The 18,316-nt window shown below is 56.4% G+C and overlaps 1 protein-coding gene across 6 annotated transcripts in view; it reads right to left on the reverse strand.

The window, feature by feature from the left end:
• Positions 1–8,614: 8,614 nt before the first annotated feature.
• SAMD4A (sterile alpha motif domain containing 4A) overlaps positions 8,615–18,316 on the reverse strand; it is a 75,021-nt gene continuing 65,319 nt past the window's right edge. For 3 of the 6 annotated variants that reach the window (XM_035329039.1, XM_035329037.1, XM_035329040.1), the window contains 6 exons: positions 17,917–18,211; positions 16,996–17,081; positions 16,009–16,127; positions 14,803–15,004; positions 14,428–14,554; positions 11,782–12,900 (listed from right to left, as the gene is read on the reverse strand). In XM_035329039.1, the coding sequence (XP_035184930.1) occupies positions 12,707–12,900; positions 14,428–14,554; positions 14,803–15,004; positions 16,009–16,127; positions 16,996–17,081; positions 17,917–18,211 (1,023 nt within the window). In that variant the 3' untranslated portion in view covers positions 11,782–12,706. Of the gene's footprint in view, positions 10,756–11,781; positions 12,901–14,427; positions 14,555–14,802; positions 15,005–16,008; positions 16,128–16,995; positions 17,082–17,916; positions 18,212–18,316 lie in introns of those variants that run through there. The other 3 variants (XM_035329041.1, XM_035329038.1, XR_004751648.1) reach the window with 2 other exon arrangements.

An 18,316-nucleotide genomic window follows, 5' to 3' on the forward strand; every position in this document is an offset into this window, starting at 1 on the left:
GGGGAAACAGCATTTCTGCCCAAACAGGCATTTCTGCAAGAAGTTTTCTATTCACTGATGGCTTTTTTTTTTTTTTTTTGGTGTGGGAGTTGAAAGGAACCTCCCAGGTTTTGTAATCAGGTGAGAAATCTGTTTTTGAGGTGAAAAAATACTCAGCTTGGAAGTGTTTACAGCTCAAAACAGCTGATGAGCGTGCTAAGAACCAAGCTCTGTTACGAGAACGTCAACCTCCTGTCCCTAAACTACCCTGCCCCAGGAGATCCCATCTCTTAGCACAGGCTGCATTCATTTCCTGCTAATGTTCAATGCTAACCTTCAGGAAATGGTTGCTTCTCAGGTGTTTTTGACTTGCCACCCATTCAAGCAGCTCCTGTGTGTTTGTTCTTTCACCTTGATTTTCTTTCCAGCATCTTCATTCATCTCCCCTGCACGTGACGCAGGGTGACTTGTCCCTGATTCACCACCCCAGCTCCTGGGCACAGCTCGTGGGTCCTCTCGCCTTGCCTTTCTCTTTCAGGTGCAGGCGTTTGCTTTAGGGCAGGTAACTCTTCTCAGCTAGGAGCCCGGGAGGCAATTAATCCCTGCAGCAAAGAGCTAAGAGCCTGTCCTTGTCCATGTCGGTGTCCTTACGTATCCTGGCAAGATGCATCCTCTGGGCTCCAGTGCAGCTCCTGCCCAGCACTGCATGTGGCTGGACCTCTCAAGGCAACTGTGCTTTGTAAGAGAACATTAAAAAAAAAAATCTACAAGTCCCAGTACTTCTTCCTCAAAGCATCCTCTTGTGTGCAGCCAGCAGCCGCTGGTGACCAAGGTTGGTCACGCAGGTGGGGAGCACTGGGTGCTTCTGCCTGTGGATGTGAGATGTGGAGTCAGCAGACGCTCTTCCTAGCCAAAAATCTCTCTTCCTAGTGCTTGAGTGGCTGCAGTTGAGGGCTCTGATAATCCTGGAGGCTTTACGTAGCCATCGCAACCTTCCAGCAGCCCGTAGTTGCTTAATGAGCTCCAATTGCTCATTACCTGGCCTCTGGTTTCTGCCCCCGCTGTCTCTATCGAGTTATCGGTGTTGGGAAAGACTCCGCAGTCAGCTCTGCCCTTTGAGCTTTAGCTAAGCCCTTCTGCTGAACTCTCGGAAATAACCTTTATGAAAAGCTTGCCTTCCAGTTGTATTTAAAGTTGCAGTCATGGTTTGGTAATCAAGAGGATATAAAAGATTAAAGCCCTTTTTAATAAGTCTTGGTCTGGGCTGGTAAGAGGGACATCAAACAAATCATTGTGCGCAGCATTCAAAACAAATTTTGCTGAAATAACCCAGAGGATATCATAGCAAGGGTTATTTTTATCAGCTTTTATTGTGTGCTTGGTGGTGGAGCGTTGCAGGGGAGGCAGCGTACCTACCACCTCACCTCCCTGCACCGCTGCTCCCATTGCAACAGGAAGGCAGAGGTTAAAACCCTGCCGTAAGAGTCGTCGAGCTTCACAGGCCTATTTATTAACTATTTTAAAAGTGTTAAGGCAAGCCAGCCTCTTGCTTCTTTTCCCTGGGGTGTCCTAATGCCAGCAAGGCAGCAGTTCCTGCGGGGGCTCCCAGCCTCTACCAGTGACGGAGCAGCAGGGTTGTCTGGCTTTGTCCCCTCCGCACCAGGGAGGCACCTGAAATTGCCCAGAGGCTCTTCCCAACCTCCTCCCCATCACCCATGCACACCCAACACCCTTTCAGCCTGGGACCAAGGTCCTGGTGGGGGGGTCCCAGCCCCTGCGATGGGTTCAGTGTGCGGCCTCCCTTCCCTGCCAGCCTCCAGCAGGGCTGCCCATGGTACAGGGCAGAGGAACCAAAGGATTTGGCCCCTTTTGGCCCCTGGCAGAAGGTACTGGTCACGTTCCCTGCCTTGGGGTCAGAAGTCTGGCGAGGGCTCTGCTGATACCCCTCTGGCATTTGGGAGAGGGGAGGAGGATGGCAGCCGCTGCTTTGCCCGGCTCTGCGGCTCCCCCGGGATGTGCCGGCACACCCTGCAGCAGATCCGTGCGTGGGAAAAGGGTTCTGTATTTCCTGTATAAATGATGTAATCAGCACCCGATGTTAACAAGGTTATTACACTTCAGTCAAGGAAGGGCTGGGGAGGTGGGGTGTTACCTTTATACTAAAACCAATGATGCAAAGGACCTGTGGCTTTTACCTGCTGCGGGAGGCACAGCTCATCTTAGCATGCTCGTCCTGCTCTAGCCATAAAAATCACCAGTTCTGTGGTCTGGGGATATGCTAATTACCAGGAGACAAAAAAAATTGCCTCAGGCATCTCCCCCGTTGGAGTCTCTGTTGTGATATACCCGTGGGATGCATTTAGGAGCTCTGCTTCTCAGGGTTACAGCCTTGGCCCTGCATCAATGCTTCCCACAGGGACCAGAATCCGAGCTCTGTGGGGGTCTCAGCCTGGGGCTGTGCACACCTGAGGTCCCTGCACACCTGGCCGGGACCCTCCTGCTCCAGTTGTCCCCACTGCTTGTCACTGGGGGGTGAACTGGGTGACAGTGACCCTACGGGAGCAATGAGGATGGAGGAAAGAAGAAATAGAAGACAGGAAAGGTTCTTGTGGGAAAACAGCAGGAGTGAGAGCTGGTTGCGAAGATCCTGTTCTTCGGCTCAGGCCATGCTCATTTACACCCTGAGGAGGAAGAGGAGCAATAGGGGTAGAGGACCTGGCTGGGTGGCAGCGCCCCAGCCGCAGCCAAGCACGCACAGTCTGTGGCTCCCTCTGCTGAGCCTGGCCTGGAGCTCTCGCAGGAGAGGAGTGAGAGCTTTCACGGGGCTGGAAGCACTTTTTGGGGCGGCTGCGAGGCCTCGGGCTTGCCTGAAGCCAGGCAGGGAAGGGGACAGGGGTGGGGGCACTCACCCCACTGTGGGGTAATGCTGCATCAGGAGCCCCTGTGCAGGGCTGGAGGAGGCGATGGCTTCAAAAAAAGCAGGGGCTAAGCTGCCAGGATGATCTTTTATCTCATTAAAATTGGTCAAAAATCTCTTCTCTGTGCAAAAGTGGGAATTGTGGCTGAGCTGGGCAATTTGTCCTCCGAACAGGATAGTGCAGCGGGACATTTTCTTGGGGGAAAGAAGGGAAATGCTGCTTTGCTCCTGCAGGCACCCACGCTGTAAGCGCTGCCCGTGGGTGCAGCATCGGGCCCTGCTCTGCCTGCGCCTGGCTTTCGGCTCCTTCCTAAGCAGGGGCAGAGCTGTGGGCATCTCCCACTGCTCACCACAGGGAGAGGGATGGGTCCATGGTAGGCTTGTGTAAGCCTCCATCACCAGGCACCTCGCTGGGATGTGCAGAGGAGTGGCCTTGTCTTCATAAGGCTGCAGATGCTGCCAGTGGGGTGATCTATAGCTATAGAGATAGAAATTGTATGGATTGTTGGCATCCATATGCACATGGCAGGCTTTCACTATGGTCCTTACAGCCAGAGACTTTGGTTTTGGCTGAAAGCTGGGGGAGGAACTGGGCGGCTATAGGGTTTCTGAGTGGTGCCGTGGTCCTGGCCCTGCCTGCATGACCCCAAGTGCTTTCTGCAGCGTGCTCCCGTCTCTGTGCAAAGCCGAGTGCCGAACGGGGCTGGACGAGCTACTTAAAAAAGAAATGAGTCCATATGTGAGCTGTCAGCAGCGCGGTGAAAGATAATAGCAGCAGGTGAAGGTGCAGGGTGAAGGGCGCTCGGGAAGTGCAGGCTTCAAAGAGAAAATCAGGAGCCAGGGAGGGGGCAGAGCACCTCGACAAACCTGAAATAATGCGTCAGAGACCTTGTTGTGTCAGGCACTGGATTTTAGCATCAAGCCCTAAATAAATCTCCCCCTGGCAGTCCTGCAAGCTATGTGCCATGGGGTGGTGGGTCCTGCAGCTGATGGGACGCTGCCCTGGGGCTCCAGCCCACGCCAGGACCCCAAAGTGCAAGATGTGTGCAGGGATCCAAGGGCAGATCCAGCGCCTGAGGATGCCAATGCAAGCTTTACGTTACAGAGCTATTTGCAGATCCCTTGGCTGGCAGGCGGGCAAATAAAAATAGCTCGGGGACACTGCTGAGCCCGGCGGTGAAGTCACTCCTTGCCTGGCTCTGAAAGTGCTGCCAAATGTCTCCACCACCGCAGCTGGATGGGGCTGGGCTGCGCAAACTGCAACCGGCCCCCCGCAGCCCCCGGTTCGGGTGTTCCTTCCCCAATGAGGTTTGGCATCGCTCTCTCATCACGAGGGGGTGACAGAGGCCACGATGAGCTTGCAAAACCCTTGTGTACCCGGCTGCAAGCCCCCTGCTGCTGGAGAGGGCAGGGACTTGGTGGGTTTGGGGAGCGGGCTCCTTGCTCGAAGGCAGCCCCTGGTTATCCACCAGCCAGCCGCCCTTGGGAATTAATTATTTCTTCCAACTCAAGGGCCTCTTCTCATCAAGCCCTCTCCACCCAGATTAAACTTTCCTGTAATGGGAAATCCCTGCCCACCGCCTGTGATTGTTCCCCTCGGTGGTAATTCGGAGTGCTTTGCACCTGCACGGGGAGCCTGAGCTCAGGACACGCTGGGAGGACAGGAACAGGCTGCATCTCCTCCACCCTCTCCGGGAGGCTCAGAAAAGGCCCTGTTATAAGAACAAGGGCCGTGTGTGTCCCACACAGGTGACAGCACACTGCTGTGAGACGTGCTGGGGACACCGGGGCTGGGCTGGGCAAGGGCTGTGAAACCACAGCCTGTGTGAGCCCGACTGCCCCAGCGCGCTGGCTGGAAGGGGCTCAGGCGTGGTGTAAGCCCCAAGCCCAGGCTGTTAAAGCTGGGACGGATCCACATCAACATCTCCTGACAGCATGGAAACGTTTCTTCCCCAGCCTTTCCTTTTTTTAGCCTGTTTCCAGTTAGCCCGTCAGCGGGCCCTGCGACTTTCCCTAACCGCACGGCTGCTGCAGACTTCCCTTGGAGCCCTTTCAGCCCGTCCAGCTCCAATTTTCCACCTTTTTTTTTTTTTTATTTTCCCTTTTCATTCAATATTAGCGCAACAAACACGTGCTTTGAAACCCAAACTGCAGACGCACGTACGTGGAAAGTCAAACTGTTTGTGGAAGGAAAAAGCCTTTTGCTGGGTTTGGGTGATGCTTTTCTTAGCCGCTCTGAGAGGGTGAGGCGCAGTGCGGTCGGAGGGTGCTGATCCCCGCGTGCTGCTCTCCCGGGCAGGGTAATTTGGGTGGGACCCAACACCTCCATGAGGCTTTCCCTCCTGGAGTGGCCCCTCCTGCACTGCCCAGGAGCATCTTTAAATGGAAGGAGCTTGAGGACATGCTGCTGGGGGCTCAGCCTCCTGGTCGGGTTCAGCAGGGTTTTGCTGGGAGTTTCTTCCAGGGAAAAGCGGATGAGGCGGTCACACAACCTGAATAAAGCCCATATTTGCAGGTCTTTTCCTCATGAAGGATGTTAGTCCCCCAGAGGGACACTGCGGCAGGGTGCCAGCCATCCTGCAGGTCCCTGGAGAGCACCTACAGCGTCCTCCTGCTGCAGGCGGTCGAGGAGCTGAGGGGAGATGCTGCGCTGCACCTCCCACTTGCAGCCAAGGGGGACAGGGACAGCGTATGAATGTCCAAGGATGAGGCTTGGGAAGCCAAAACTCACGTGGGGTTGGGTCTGGGGAGGGATGTGGGTATGCACAAGTCCCTGGGGCTGGAGGGGAGGCACCCATGGGTGCTGCAGGAGCCATGGGGAGGCGGTGATCTCGGAAAGGTCACGGTGATCAGGAAGGTTTCTGAGGCCTGGATAAGCACAAATGTTACTCCTTTCCTCATGGAAGGGGTGCTGGGGAGCTCAAAGGTGCCAGATGAGCTAATCCTGGGCACCATTTCAACACCTGAAGGCCACGCAGGTGATGGGAGCAGTCAGCGGGGGCTCACAGAGGGATGTTGGGCCTGGTCGGCCTTTGACGGCAAGGCAACAAGCGATGTGTGTTTTATTTAGTGTTTAGTGAGCTAAACACAGTCTCCCACAGCATCCTCATGGACAAGCTGATGAAATACCAAGAGAGGCTCAGCAAAGGGACGTGGCAAGTCCTGCCACCAGGGAGGGACAGCCCCACACACCGACCGGCTGGAAAGCAGCCTTGTGGAGAAGGGCCCGGGAGTTCTGGTGGACCACAAGCCAGCAATGAGCCCTCATGGCAGGGAAGGCCGGCAGCATCCTTGCTACATTTAGAGGACCGTCTCCTGCAGGTCTTCTCCTCAGCATGGGTGAGACTCGGCTGTTGTCCTAGGCTCCCCAGTGCAGGAGAGGCACGAGCACCGGGACGGGCCACGAGGCTGATTTAGGGCTTGGGGTGATTCTCCTTATGGGAAGAGGTTGGAGGAGCTGGGGCTGAGAGCCTGGAGAAGTGGAGGCTCAGGAGGTTCCTACTGATAAGTGTAAGCACCTGATGGGGGTAAAAATGGCAGAACTGGGCTCTTCTCAGAGATACAGGAAACAATGGGCACAAGCTGAAGTCTAGGAAATTCCATTTATGTGCCAGAAAACACTTTTTTTTTTTTTTTTTTTTTTTCTCCTGTAAGGGTGGTCTAAGCCTGGGACAGGCTGCGTGATGAGGTTGTGAGGTTGGCAACCCTGGAGAAGTCCCAAACCCCACCAGCCGAGGTCCCAGGCATCCTGCTTGTACTGCCACTGTGCCCAGCAGGGGCTGGGTGGGACGATGATATGCTCATACCACACACTGAGCTCTGCCTCTTAGGGCCCAGCCATAGGTTTAGTGCTAAAAGAAAAGCTGCCTCTTCTTTCCTTCCTTGGTTCTGCCCAGAGCAGAGCTGTCAGGAACACGCCAGCCCTTAAAGACCCCACGAAAGCTGAGAAAATATGGGAAAACCAGAAGTCGTGGTCCTCACAGCGATTCAGCCCAGCCTTACGGCATGACCCAAATGCTGGGGCTCACTGAGAAACCGCTTCCCCCACGTGCCCCCAGCTGCAATGGGAAATGCTGCTGGTGCACCTATCCTGGAGCCCCAATTCCTGCCAATTTCCAAAGAAAGCTGGTATCCGCACAGCTGCCAGCACGTGGGCAGCCCAAGGGGACAGATAAGAGGCTGCGTGGGGAATGCCGGGGATTTGTAAGCAGCAAACTCCTACCATGGGATTTATATAAAGCTAGAACAGCCACCCGGCAGAGCTGAGCTACTCCTTTCCTCCCATCCTTTACCCCACCAGGCTGGCCATTTATTTTGTGTCCTTTTTTCTTAAGCGACCATCTGCCAACCTGCCAAAAAGAGAGTAAATAAAGAGGCGACACACCCCAGTGTTACAAAACCTTGTATTAATCATCTCCCTTCACTTTCAATATAACGTTGATATGAAATATAGCCATGATTCCTAGTTACATGGGAGGAAATGAGTAATAAATACATTGGAGCAAGTTTAAATCACAAGGGTGTTTCACTGGTAACAACATTTGAAAACTGTACACTTGCAAAGACCAGCATCTCCAAACATTAGTATTTCTTTATATCAGGAAGCTTTTACATGTAACAAACATGCTATTTCCATATATGACAAAATTTAAAAAATAGGCATTGCTTGGCAACATTAACTAGGCAAAAATATTTCTTTGTGCACTAACTTTGTACAGAAAAAACAGGACTAAATGCATGCATGTACAATAAAAGTCTGCCCGGAAACGGCATGCAACAGAAGAGAGTTCAAAGCTCTTTAAAGTAAGCTTACAATATGCATAAATACATAAGGGTTATATATTAATAAGGGAGGAAGTTTTCTGTTTAACATTATTAACATTCCTGTTTTTTGTGTTTTTTTTTTTTTTTTTTTTTTTTTTTCTTCCTATTCCTCCCAGAGGAATACACATTCACCTTTAAGTAAAGATAAAGGAATACAAAAAATAAAACTCACTTTGCAAACTCTGATGACTTGTATAAAATCAACTTTAGTGTTATATCGTAGCTGTGTGTGCAAATTATACGTCTGCAGGACCTACTTTCCATCAGGCACATCCAGAAAGCCAACTGGGGGGGGGGGGGGGGGCGCATCCCCGCGCCCCGACATGGAGAAAGGTGACAACAGAAATCCTCGCGCTACGTGCTGACCCAACCCTGGCCCGTGGGCCGCGAGCCGCAGCGTGGCGGGGCCGCGGCGAACCCCCCCCCAGCGATTTGTGTCACGAGCCGAGCACCCAAAGGCGCCGGCTCGCATCAAGCGCCCGCGCTCCCGGCTCGGCGAAGGCCTCGTCCCCCCCGCCCCGGGGAAGGACGGCGACACCTCAAAAGAAAAGGGCTTTTCCTCAGCGTCGCGGCCCCGCGGGGCCATCCCGGATTGGGGTGCCGGGTTTGGGGCCGCGGGCGTCAGCACCAGGAGCTGGTGGGAGCTGCCGGGGCCGCGCGCCCGACGTGGGGCGAGACCAAAAAGTGGCGAACGCCGGCGGGCCGGGAGCCGCAGGGAACAGTTGCACGTGGGGTGAACGGGTGAATACAAAAAAGAAAGGCACTGCCGCTTTATTACTAAATATTTGACTTCACAGCCTCATTCATGCAACTGTTTTTTTTTTTTTCTTTTTCAGTTTTATTTTTTTATAAATATTTTTTTTTTTTTTTAAATCTTAGGATTTTATTTGTGTGTTTCTTTTTTCTTTAAACAGAGCTCTGTTACCTGCACTCAGCACAGGCCTCCCACAGAGCCAGGAAGGACTTCCAAAATGGAACTGAAGCCACTTTTTTTTTTTTTTTTTTTTTTTCCTTTTACTTAAAAACAAGGAACAGCAAACACAACTAAGTAGTTATTAACCTATACGCTGTCAATGGAAAATAAGCTTAAAAAAAAAAAAAGGAAAAAAACAACAAAAAAAAAGAAAAAACAACAACGAATTATTTGGTGGTTGTTAATAACAGACATTATCATGGTTACCAGCCATAGCAAGTTCACAAGTAATATATCCAAAATAATCTCTCTAACAATCAGATAACCTCTGTTTCTATATTCAGCAAAGGAATAAATAGAATCTCAGCTTCGGGTCTTCCTTTCGAAAGCCTGGCGCCGCGGTGCTCGCGCTCGCCGCGGGTGCTGGGTGCCCCCAGCCTCGCCGCGCCCCCTCCCCTGCCCCGCTCGTTTTCAGGCTCCTCGCAACACTTCCCAGCCCCTCCTGGGCTCTGGTTTTCCTCCTCCGCTCTCCCCTCCCCGTAAACATCACCTCAAGCCTTCCGGTAAACAGGAAACCAAGAAATAGCAAACATAAAACATTTGGCACTTTTTTTTACATATATATATATATATAAACTACTTTAAAATGCTGCATCAAAAATGAGTTTCCAGATCTGCCAGCAGCCATGACCAGCCCTCCCCAGCCCTGCTCAGCCCCCAGCTCGCTTTGGAAATGACCCTGCCGAGGGCTTGGCACCGAAACCCCGCTGCCGGCAGAGCGGCCGACCGAGGCTTTTGGCCAAGCCCATTCTGGCAGTGCCGCCGTGACCCCGCTCGCAGCCTTCGCTTGGCCCAGCCCAGGCTATGGCCATGCTTACAGCAAAACTCAGCCGCAGGAGACCACCCTCCTGCCTTGAGCGATCGAGATTTCTGTAGTTGTTACTAAATTCCCCCACCAAGGCTGTTGGAGGAGGTGGGCACGAGCCACCGTAATCCATAGCCACTCCCTGGTGCGTTTCGTGCCCCAAACCGGGGCGGCCTTTTGGTGCTCGCTGCGCTCCCGCTTGGTAATTTGTGCCCGATCAACGCGTGCTCACTCCCCAAACTCCCCTCTCCTGGAGGCCAGGACCCCCCTCCGGCCATCCCAGGGCTGGAAAAGCCTCTTTCGAATGGGGTTTTAATGGGATTTAGAGGCGGTTCGGGCAGGCTGGGCAGATGTGTAAAGCCAGGATGCAGCACCTTCCCGCTACCCACAAGACAGAGAAACGGACACTCACCGCACACAGCATCGCCCCTCGCCGACATCCCGGGGCCCTTGGCCAGCCGGCCACCGCCGAGGGCGGCCGGACAGACGGACACAACCCCCCGGCAGCGGGAGCGCGCGCCCTTCGACACCGCCGCCGTGTAAGCAACAGGCAGGTCGCCATTTCGGATGCAAAACTGAAAGGAAGGTTTGTTGGATTTTTTTTTTTGATTGTTTTTTTGTTGTTGTTGTTGTTGTTTCCTTTTTGAATTCGCTCGCCTTTTTTCGGCTGCTGGTCCAGCCCCTGAACTCAGCTAAACGCGAGCCGGCGATGCCAAGGGGCGTTTTTGCGAATGGCACCGATGGGACAAGGCCAGGGACCGGGCAGGTGGCAGCACCCGCGGGGTCCCCACTGGCCCCGGCCCTTACAGATCCTCCCCAGAGGGCTTTGGTCACCCGCAGGTGCTATCGATTCATTGCCTGGTTCAAAAACAGGGTCTGCCCACGGTGCGCTGGTGAAACCTCATTGTCAGCACTTTCCTGCCGCATCCCCCCCACCCTCCCCATGCTTTTTTTTTTTGTCCATCATCGCCATTTATTTTTTTGCCGTTTCCCCCCTGGCATGGATGTAATAAATGACAACACAAATTCCAAGTCTAGTGATATGTTCACAAGGACAATCTACACATTCACAAAATTAAAACAGGAGAGAGAGAGAGGGAGAGAAAGAGAGAGGAGAGAAAGAGAGAAAAGGATGCAAGCTGTCGCTGAGGCTCCCGCGCGCGCCCGGACCTCGCCGCTGGACCCGCAGCAGTTGTTCTCCCGGCCAGCGCCGCCGCCGCGCCGTCCTCTAGATCGTGGAGGTCCGGTCGACACCATCTGCAAGCAGGAAGGGAAAATTAGAAGGGCCCTGGGGGCTCACACTGCTCCGCTCCCCCCCCCCCAGCGACGCCCTGCAGTGAGATGGCATCGGGGTCATTCCCCCACCCCCCTCCATCCTCCCAGTGGGGTGCGGGAGGGTTTTGGGGTGCTGGTGCTGCCCTGGTGCTCAGCCCCGTGCTGCCCCATGCCAGAGTAGGCCCCCCAGTCCCTGTCCCACCCCTGGATGCTGTTCCTGCCCTGTCCCCAGGTCACTTTTTTCAGGAGCAGAGTGGGGTTTGGGCAGCTTGGGCTTGGGTTTGGGCAGCTTGGGCTTGGGTTTGGGCAGCTTGGGCTTGTTGCAATGTGGGTGAGAGTTTGGGACCCCCCGTCTCGGTGCATGGGGACAGGGATGGAGCTGGTCCCAGGGTGCTGCCTTGTCCCCTCCCCAGCTAATCCAGCCCGGCAACTCCTGTGCTGCAGGGATGGAAAAACAAAAAAAAACCCACAGGTCACTTCTGGCAACCCCCAGCCCCCGTCCCAGCAGGGCCACATCCAGCCACAGCCCAGAGCCCGGCAGTGAGGGATGAGCGACCCGACCCAAAACTGCACAAATGAACCTGCCTCGAGCATCTCCCTCCCCTCCTCCCCAGCGCACCGGGAGCTTTTACTGGGGCAGAAGGCACACCCCGACCCCATTTCCAGCCCTCCGGGCGCGAGATGCTCCCCTGTGGGATCTGAAGCAGAACCCAAGAGCTCCTCGGCGGCCCCCCAGGCCCCCATCCCAAACCCCCGGGGCGCACAGCGGCGCTGCCCGCTCCTCCGCCACCCTGCACAGGGCAGGACGGGCTGCGTTATGCTCGGGGGGGGGCACACAGAGGCGGGACACAGCGGGTTTTCTTGCGGAGCCTGCGGCACCCGAACAGAGCGCTGCCTGTTACACCGCCCCCGAGCACTGCTGCCGCCTCTCCTGCAGCTCGGCCGGGCGGAATTTAAGACTTGAAAACAAACAGGTTTGTTACTCTGTTTTTGTGTTTTTTTTTTTTCTTTTCCCCCAAAGGTTTATTGTTATTATTATTATTTTGCAGAGCTATTTATAGCACGACCGCTTTGGAGAGGCTCAGGGTATGCGATCTGGAAAAAAATAACTCGGAGGAGCAGTACCCTGCGGAGGAACAACACAGTTAAGCCTCGCCTGGGCACACGCCGGAGGAACGCTTCGGGTAACAGCAGTGTCCTTGTTTTCACGGCCAGGGGTGCTGCCAGCACCCTGCTGCCTCGTACAGTCCTCGCTCCCGCGTCTCTCTCTCTCTCTCTCCCCGGGGACGGGCCGTGCCATTGCTGCAAGGAGCCGCGCCGGGGGCACCCGTCCTCCCCGCGGGCTCCCATCCTCCACCGTCCGTCCATCCGCGACTTTCAGGGCACGAGGCACAAGCTGGTTATTCGGGAGGGTCTGGGCGCCGCGGGCTGCTGAGCTCGTCCCATCTTTGCGGGCTGGGCTGGGGGCTCCCGCGCCATCCGCGCTGCCAGGTCCGGTGCATCGGTCGGGGGCGTGTGCGGTGCCTCCCCGGGGGTCTCCTCTCCCACCTTCCCTGCCCGTGCTGCAGCCTGGCCCTCCTCCCTCCCCGCACCTCGTCCCCATGGGCGTCCCAGGCTGCCAGCATCGCTGGCACTGCGACAACGGGACAGCTCCAGCCCCATGCTGTGGGGCTCCCACATCCCCCAGCAAAGCGGGGCCAGGGCTGGCAGAGGGGTTAAAAACGCTCCAAAGCCTGTGAACCGGGTGGCTTTATCGCTAACTAACAGCAGACTAGTGAGGCACCACTAATTACGGTTAGCAAGCTAACTAGTGGCTAAGAAGCACGGGCTGTGCTAGTGCTGGCCGCGATCCCCGCGTCCGGTTTTACCCCTCTGCCCCAACACAGCTTGCCGAGAGCCCTCCCCGGGAGCAGCGTCCATCCCGGCCCGGCCCTCAGAGCCACAGCCTGTCCCAGCCTTTGGGGGGCGCGGGGCAGCTCCCGGGGGGCTCGGCCGAGGCCGCCTGGACGTGCTGGAAGAGCCCGAGGAGGAGGGAGTGCTCACCGCTGAGCGCGTGCTCCGTCATGCTCAGGCACAGGGACTCCAGCCTGTTGTTGATGTCAGGTTCAGTCACCGGCACCTGGAACTCTGCAAGAGACAGGGACAGGAGACCGCGGTCAGGGGACGTGCTGGGGACCCTGCCCCATGCCCCAGCGGGCACTTACGGGGTGGGAAATGCCCTTTGGGTGGGTTTCTCCAACCCCAGCCAAGACCCGCCCGCATCCCGAGGCCACTGGATTTGGTGCTTTCCTTCCCGATGCAATAACCTCAGGCAAGAGTTTACCAAAATGATCATTTTCGCCCCATATTTGCTAGCAACGAGGTGTAAATCAGTGAGATAAATGGTGAGAGTAAATTGTGAGAGCAGACGGATGGACACAAGGGGTGGGGAGGGCTGCTGCCGAGCCCCATCGGCTTTCCCATCGGTGTCCAAAAGGCGCCGCTCCTTCCCCAAATACCCCGCTGGTAACCGATCCGCGGCCCCAGCCCGCTGGTATTTCAGCCCGTGGGTCAAACGCGCTCCGGTGCAGGCTTTAAATAGCACACACGTGTGAGGCCGCACTCAGTCCCCAACCCCACCCGGCCCCGGGGCTTGCAGGACCCCAGCGTGGTGCCCAGAGCCCCGCAGGGGTTTGGCTCCATCCTGGGGCTGTGCTTTCAGCACGAGCAGGGCCATTTGGCTCCCTCTCCCTCTCCTCTGCCTGCAAAAGCTCGCTCAGGAGCAGGAATGCTCCGTCACAGGTTTCTAGCTGCTTGGTGGTACACCATGAAAAGGGGCCTGGGAGCCCAGCGTCACGTTGTTACTTCTTTTCCTCGTGGCTTGGTCTGCGTCTTTGGCAAAGCTGCTCCCTCATCCTTCTATGCCCTCATTCAACGCGCGAAGAGAAACCCATTGATCCGCCCCCGGCGCCTGCAGAAACGCGCCCTTGTCCCGGGGTTTGACCGGTGCCCGAGAACAGGCGCTGCTTTTGCCGTGCAAGACTTCTGCTGCCAAATCGGTGCGGTTCCAACAGCGCGGATAAGGGAATGCACGAGGACAGGGGGAGGTCGCCGCGCCGAGACCCTGCTGGAAGCTGATGGATGGGGTTTAGCTTCCTGGGGGCACAACGCCCTGTCCCTCGCTATGAACTGCTACGGGAAGCGCATCGGCACGAAGAGCCACGCTCAGAGGACGGTGAAGAGAAAAGGGGACGCGCATCCCCCGTGGGAAGGACGGCGACTCCGCAAGAACCCCCCGGAACCAGAGGATGCTCCTATACAGAGGAACATTTTTGAGGTGTTTGGGAAGGGAGCTCTGCAGGCAATATTCAGCTTCATTACAAAAAGAATTGCCCTCAAGTGCATCAGGTCGCTTCTCCTCACTGGGTGCCCCACTCCATATGCAAACCAAAAGTGGTCGCAGAGCCACAGCGTCCCCCCGTGACACAAATCCCCCGAGAAGGGAGCGAGGCGAGGCACCGGCACAGCCAAGCTGCTATTTATAGGGTCAGGCACTGTCCCTGCTTCGATCCGTCCCGTGCTCCGACCAAGGGCACCCCGGTGGCTGCTTCCACGCCACGGACACTCGCCCCTCCGGGGTGTGGAGAAGCAAAAAGGCGAACGTTGGCTTCCTACCTGGCTGCTGGAACATCAGCATGGTCTGCGGGGAGGTGTGCACCGGCAGCGAGCGCGTCCTCTGCACCGAGCTGTGGCTCCGGCTGGGCATGCTGTTGCTGCCCCCGGGGTTGGCAAACCAGAGGTTCTGAGGGTGCAAACAACGAGACGGCGTGAGATGTACAACGGTGCGAGATGTACAACGGCGTGAGATGTAAAAAGGTGGGAGATGTAAAAAGGTGGGAGACGTACGACATTTTCCCTGCCCCTCTGCGGGGAGGGGAGCGCCCGCAGGTGACCCTGCACCCCGCACGCACTCCTTGGGCTTAAAAACGGGGAATGCGGGCAAATTAGAGGAGGAAAAAAGTGAAGGAAGCGTATCAAGCTCCGACCAACCTGTCTGCCTTGCTTGAGGATGGCGGGGCTGGCGGCGGGGCTGCGCTGGGGGGTGCCCAGCAGCCCGCTGGGACCCAGCAGCCCCAGGCGGGCGGTGGGGAGGTTGCGGGAGGGGATCTGGAACTGGCGGGGGTTTCGCCTGCCCAGCCCTGCCCCTGCGGATCCGGCTGTCGGCAAGGAGTTGGACTGGCCAAAGCCTCGGCTGCGGAGAGACAACGCAAAGGGGTGAGAGGTCGTGGTGGGTGTAGGGAGGTCCCGCTGCGGAACCCAGCCTGCAGCATCCTTCCTCTTGTGGGAGTCACCCTCCCGCACTTCCCAGGTCAACATTAATTTTTTTAAGACCCCGAGCTCAGGACACGAAACTGCCTGAGCCCCGCAGGGTCGGCTGTGCCAGCATCCCTCCCCACGGTGGTTTTGTGCACTGAAAAGCAAAGAGAGGAACGAGACAAAAACAACCGGATAATCCCCGGAAAGCCACGCAGCGGGTTTCCGACCATGCTCAGAAGACACGAGCGGGCTGGGATCCCAAAACTGGATCAAGCTGCTGGGCGGAAGCACGGCTGAGTTTCTTTAAACCTCAGCCAAAAAAAAGCTCTTGCCATTCAGTCCACGAGCTCCGTGAGAAAAGCAGAATTGGCCGCGTGGTCCTGCTCGCCCGCGGCGTCCCGGGAGCAGGAGGCTCAGAAGAAACGCAAAGTGCAACCCACCACCACCCAGAGGCAGTCTGTGAAAACCTCCGTTCTCGTCTATCCTGCTTCTGTGCCTCCCGTGAACACTGAAATTATTTGGTTTTCCCATTCCAAAACGCTGCATTTCATTCTGCTGGGGAAAACTCCACTTCTTTTTGCCATTTGAGGGCTTTTTGGTGAAACTCCAGCACTGACCTAATGAGTAAAGGGCGGAAGGACAGGGAGGGAAGCAGGCAGGGCAAGCACTGGCTGTCCAGGGCGGGGATGCCCTCCTTTTGCTCAGCCCCTCGCCGGCTGAGCTGCACGGCTCTGAAATGGGTGCAGTCGTGCTCCCCTCCTGCTTCTGGGCGGGTTTCATCCGTACGGTGCCTGGGGCAGGGGCAAGGCCGATGCTCCGTGCAGGGGTAGCACAAAGCAGCAGCTGCCCTTGGAGCAATCCCGGCCCAAAATGGGGATTGGAAGCCGGGCACGGGGCCAGGCTCCATCCCCCCGCAGCCGCCCCCCAACGCCCGCGTACCTCCGCTGCTGCCGATAGCCCGACAGCTCCAGGAGGGATTTCCGAGGGAAAGACCTAAAGAGTTTTTGCACCTGCTGTTTCCATGACAACAGCCGTTTCTTCTGGATCTCTGTAAACGCCTGAAAAATAAGAGAAAATGGGGAGACACATGAATGTTTTTTTCTGAACGGAATAGGGAGGGATGTGTATGTGTGAAAAGAAGCAGGCAGCGGTGTGATCTGAGCCCCACCAGCGGGTCCAGAAGCAAACCCTGGCCTCCCTTGGGGATTTATCCATCTCAGGGCAAAGCTGCCACCCCCCTGGGCAGAACAGGGCATCCTCAAAGCCCCCACCACGTCCCCTCCCCATACTACCCCCTGCGTTGGACCCTGTTCCTGTCTCTTTCTTGGGGCCAGGCTCTGCTCCTGGCCCTGACACCCAGAGGAGCGGAGGTCTCCGGAGGACAGCCTGCAGGCTAATTAGCGCCTTGGCTTGATTGCTCCGAGCCCACGGGGTGGCTGTGCCTGAGCTGAGTGTCGCTGGAAACCAGCCCCCGCTCAGCCCCGCGTCTCCTGGGCTTCCCTTTCCATCCCCAGGTGTCCGCTTCCTCCTCCGCTCTCCTTCCACAGCCCCGCACGGCTGTCCAAAAAGTCTCGGCACCATTTCCAGGCTCCGATGCTCTCCAAAAAGCAAATAAGCTGGAGCACGACGCGCTCGCCCCTCCAGCTCCTTGCCCCTGCCCGTGTCTGTGCAAAGCATCGGGAAAACCATCCCCGTGGGGCTGACCCCTGCTCTTCCACTCTGTATTTCAGACGAGGTCCCCAGGGACTCCGTGCCTGGCAGGGCAGCGTGTCTGTGCACCACACGGGCTTCACCGCCCGCTCCGGAATCGCTATTAACACCCCCCAAAAATATCTGTGTTAGAAACCAGAGCGTTTCCATCAGCAGGTACTTTGGGAACGGTTTCGGAGCGGTGAGAACAGTTCGGTAAGATCCGCCGCCACTCACCTCGTGAATTAGACACTTGTCTATGAGCTGTAAATAGGAGCTTATGTTCTCTTCATCGGGTCGGGAAACTAAAAGCTGCGTGCATACTGCAAAAAAAGAGAGAAGACAAATGGTAACGGGGCTACTGAGCTGGGAGCTGGGCTTCAGATGCTCCATTTCCCTTCATCAATGAGAAAAAATGCCCGTCCCCAATTCCTGCCGTGCCGTCCTATCTTTAGGCCCAGATTTTGTTCTCAGTTACGCTGGTGAACGTCCAGACGGGCACCTTCTAAGTCACCAAAATTAGACCTGGGCAAGCCAGGAGCGCAGGACCTGCCTCCCTTCCCCTCTCCCCATTACGACATGCGAAAGGCAGCGTCAGCAAGAAGATCTCCTGCTCCTAAAAGCTGCCCCCGCTGCGAACGGGCTCCCAGGGGTGACAGCAGGGTTTTAACCTCTTTCTGAGTGCGTGCCGTAAAAGCAAGTGCAGAGGAATCCCCTGGGAAATTTTACACCAAAGTCCTATATAGAAAACGTGTTTTTTACAAAAAGGGCCTGAAGCAGGGACTGGGCTGGTGTTTCCTTGGTGGAATCCCTACAGTTTCTTTCTGTTCCTGGTCTTCTGTGCAAGCCTGTGGATGGCCCCTGTCCCCTTCACCTCCAGCCAGCACCGACACCTCAGATGGCACCGAGGGGAGGTAGGGCACGTCTGAGCCCGCAGGAACCTGCCGCAACAGCCCTGTATATGGCACACGATGCCGCTCCCTGCCTCACGTTGCTGCTCGGTACGCTAGGCGTGATGCGATGCCCTGCACCCTACACCCTGCGTGGAACGGCGCCTGCACGTTTTGGTGTCCTGCATCCAACCCGGGGCTTAAAAAGGGGCTCAGACCCGGCTTCTCTGCACTCGGGACACCCCAAAAAAAACCCACATCCACTCACCTTTCCCCATCACTCTCGTGAACTGGCCGGGCAGGTCGCCTTCGGGCAAAGGGCCCCCCCCCGACTCGCCCTCGCAGCCCGGCAAGTGGTGCTGCTGCATGCCTCCCGCGGCAGAGTCCTTGCAGTCGGAGCCTTGGCTGTCCGAGCCCAGCAGGGACGGGGGGTGATGCGAGTCCGCATCCCGGCCATGCTCCTCCGGGCTCGAGGTTTGGGAACAGTAGGCTTTGATGGGGGTGAGGATCATTTGGTGTAGTTCCTGCAGCGGGACACGCAGGTTGCCGCCTTCCAGGATGTCCTGCGGATTCAAGACAGGAGAAGAGGATTTGTAGTGGCAACAGGGCATCGGCTGAGAACCAGACCGGCACCATTAATCCCAGGAAAACCTGTGAAGCTGACTGTT

The sequence above is a fragment of the Oxyura jamaicensis genome, chromosome 5 (assembly GCF_011077185.1).
Source record: "Oxyura jamaicensis isolate SHBP4307 breed ruddy duck chromosome 5, BPBGC_Ojam_1.0, whole genome shotgun sequence".
NCBI classification, from domain to species: Eukaryota; Metazoa; Chordata; class Aves; order Anseriformes; family Anatidae; genus Oxyura; species Oxyura jamaicensis.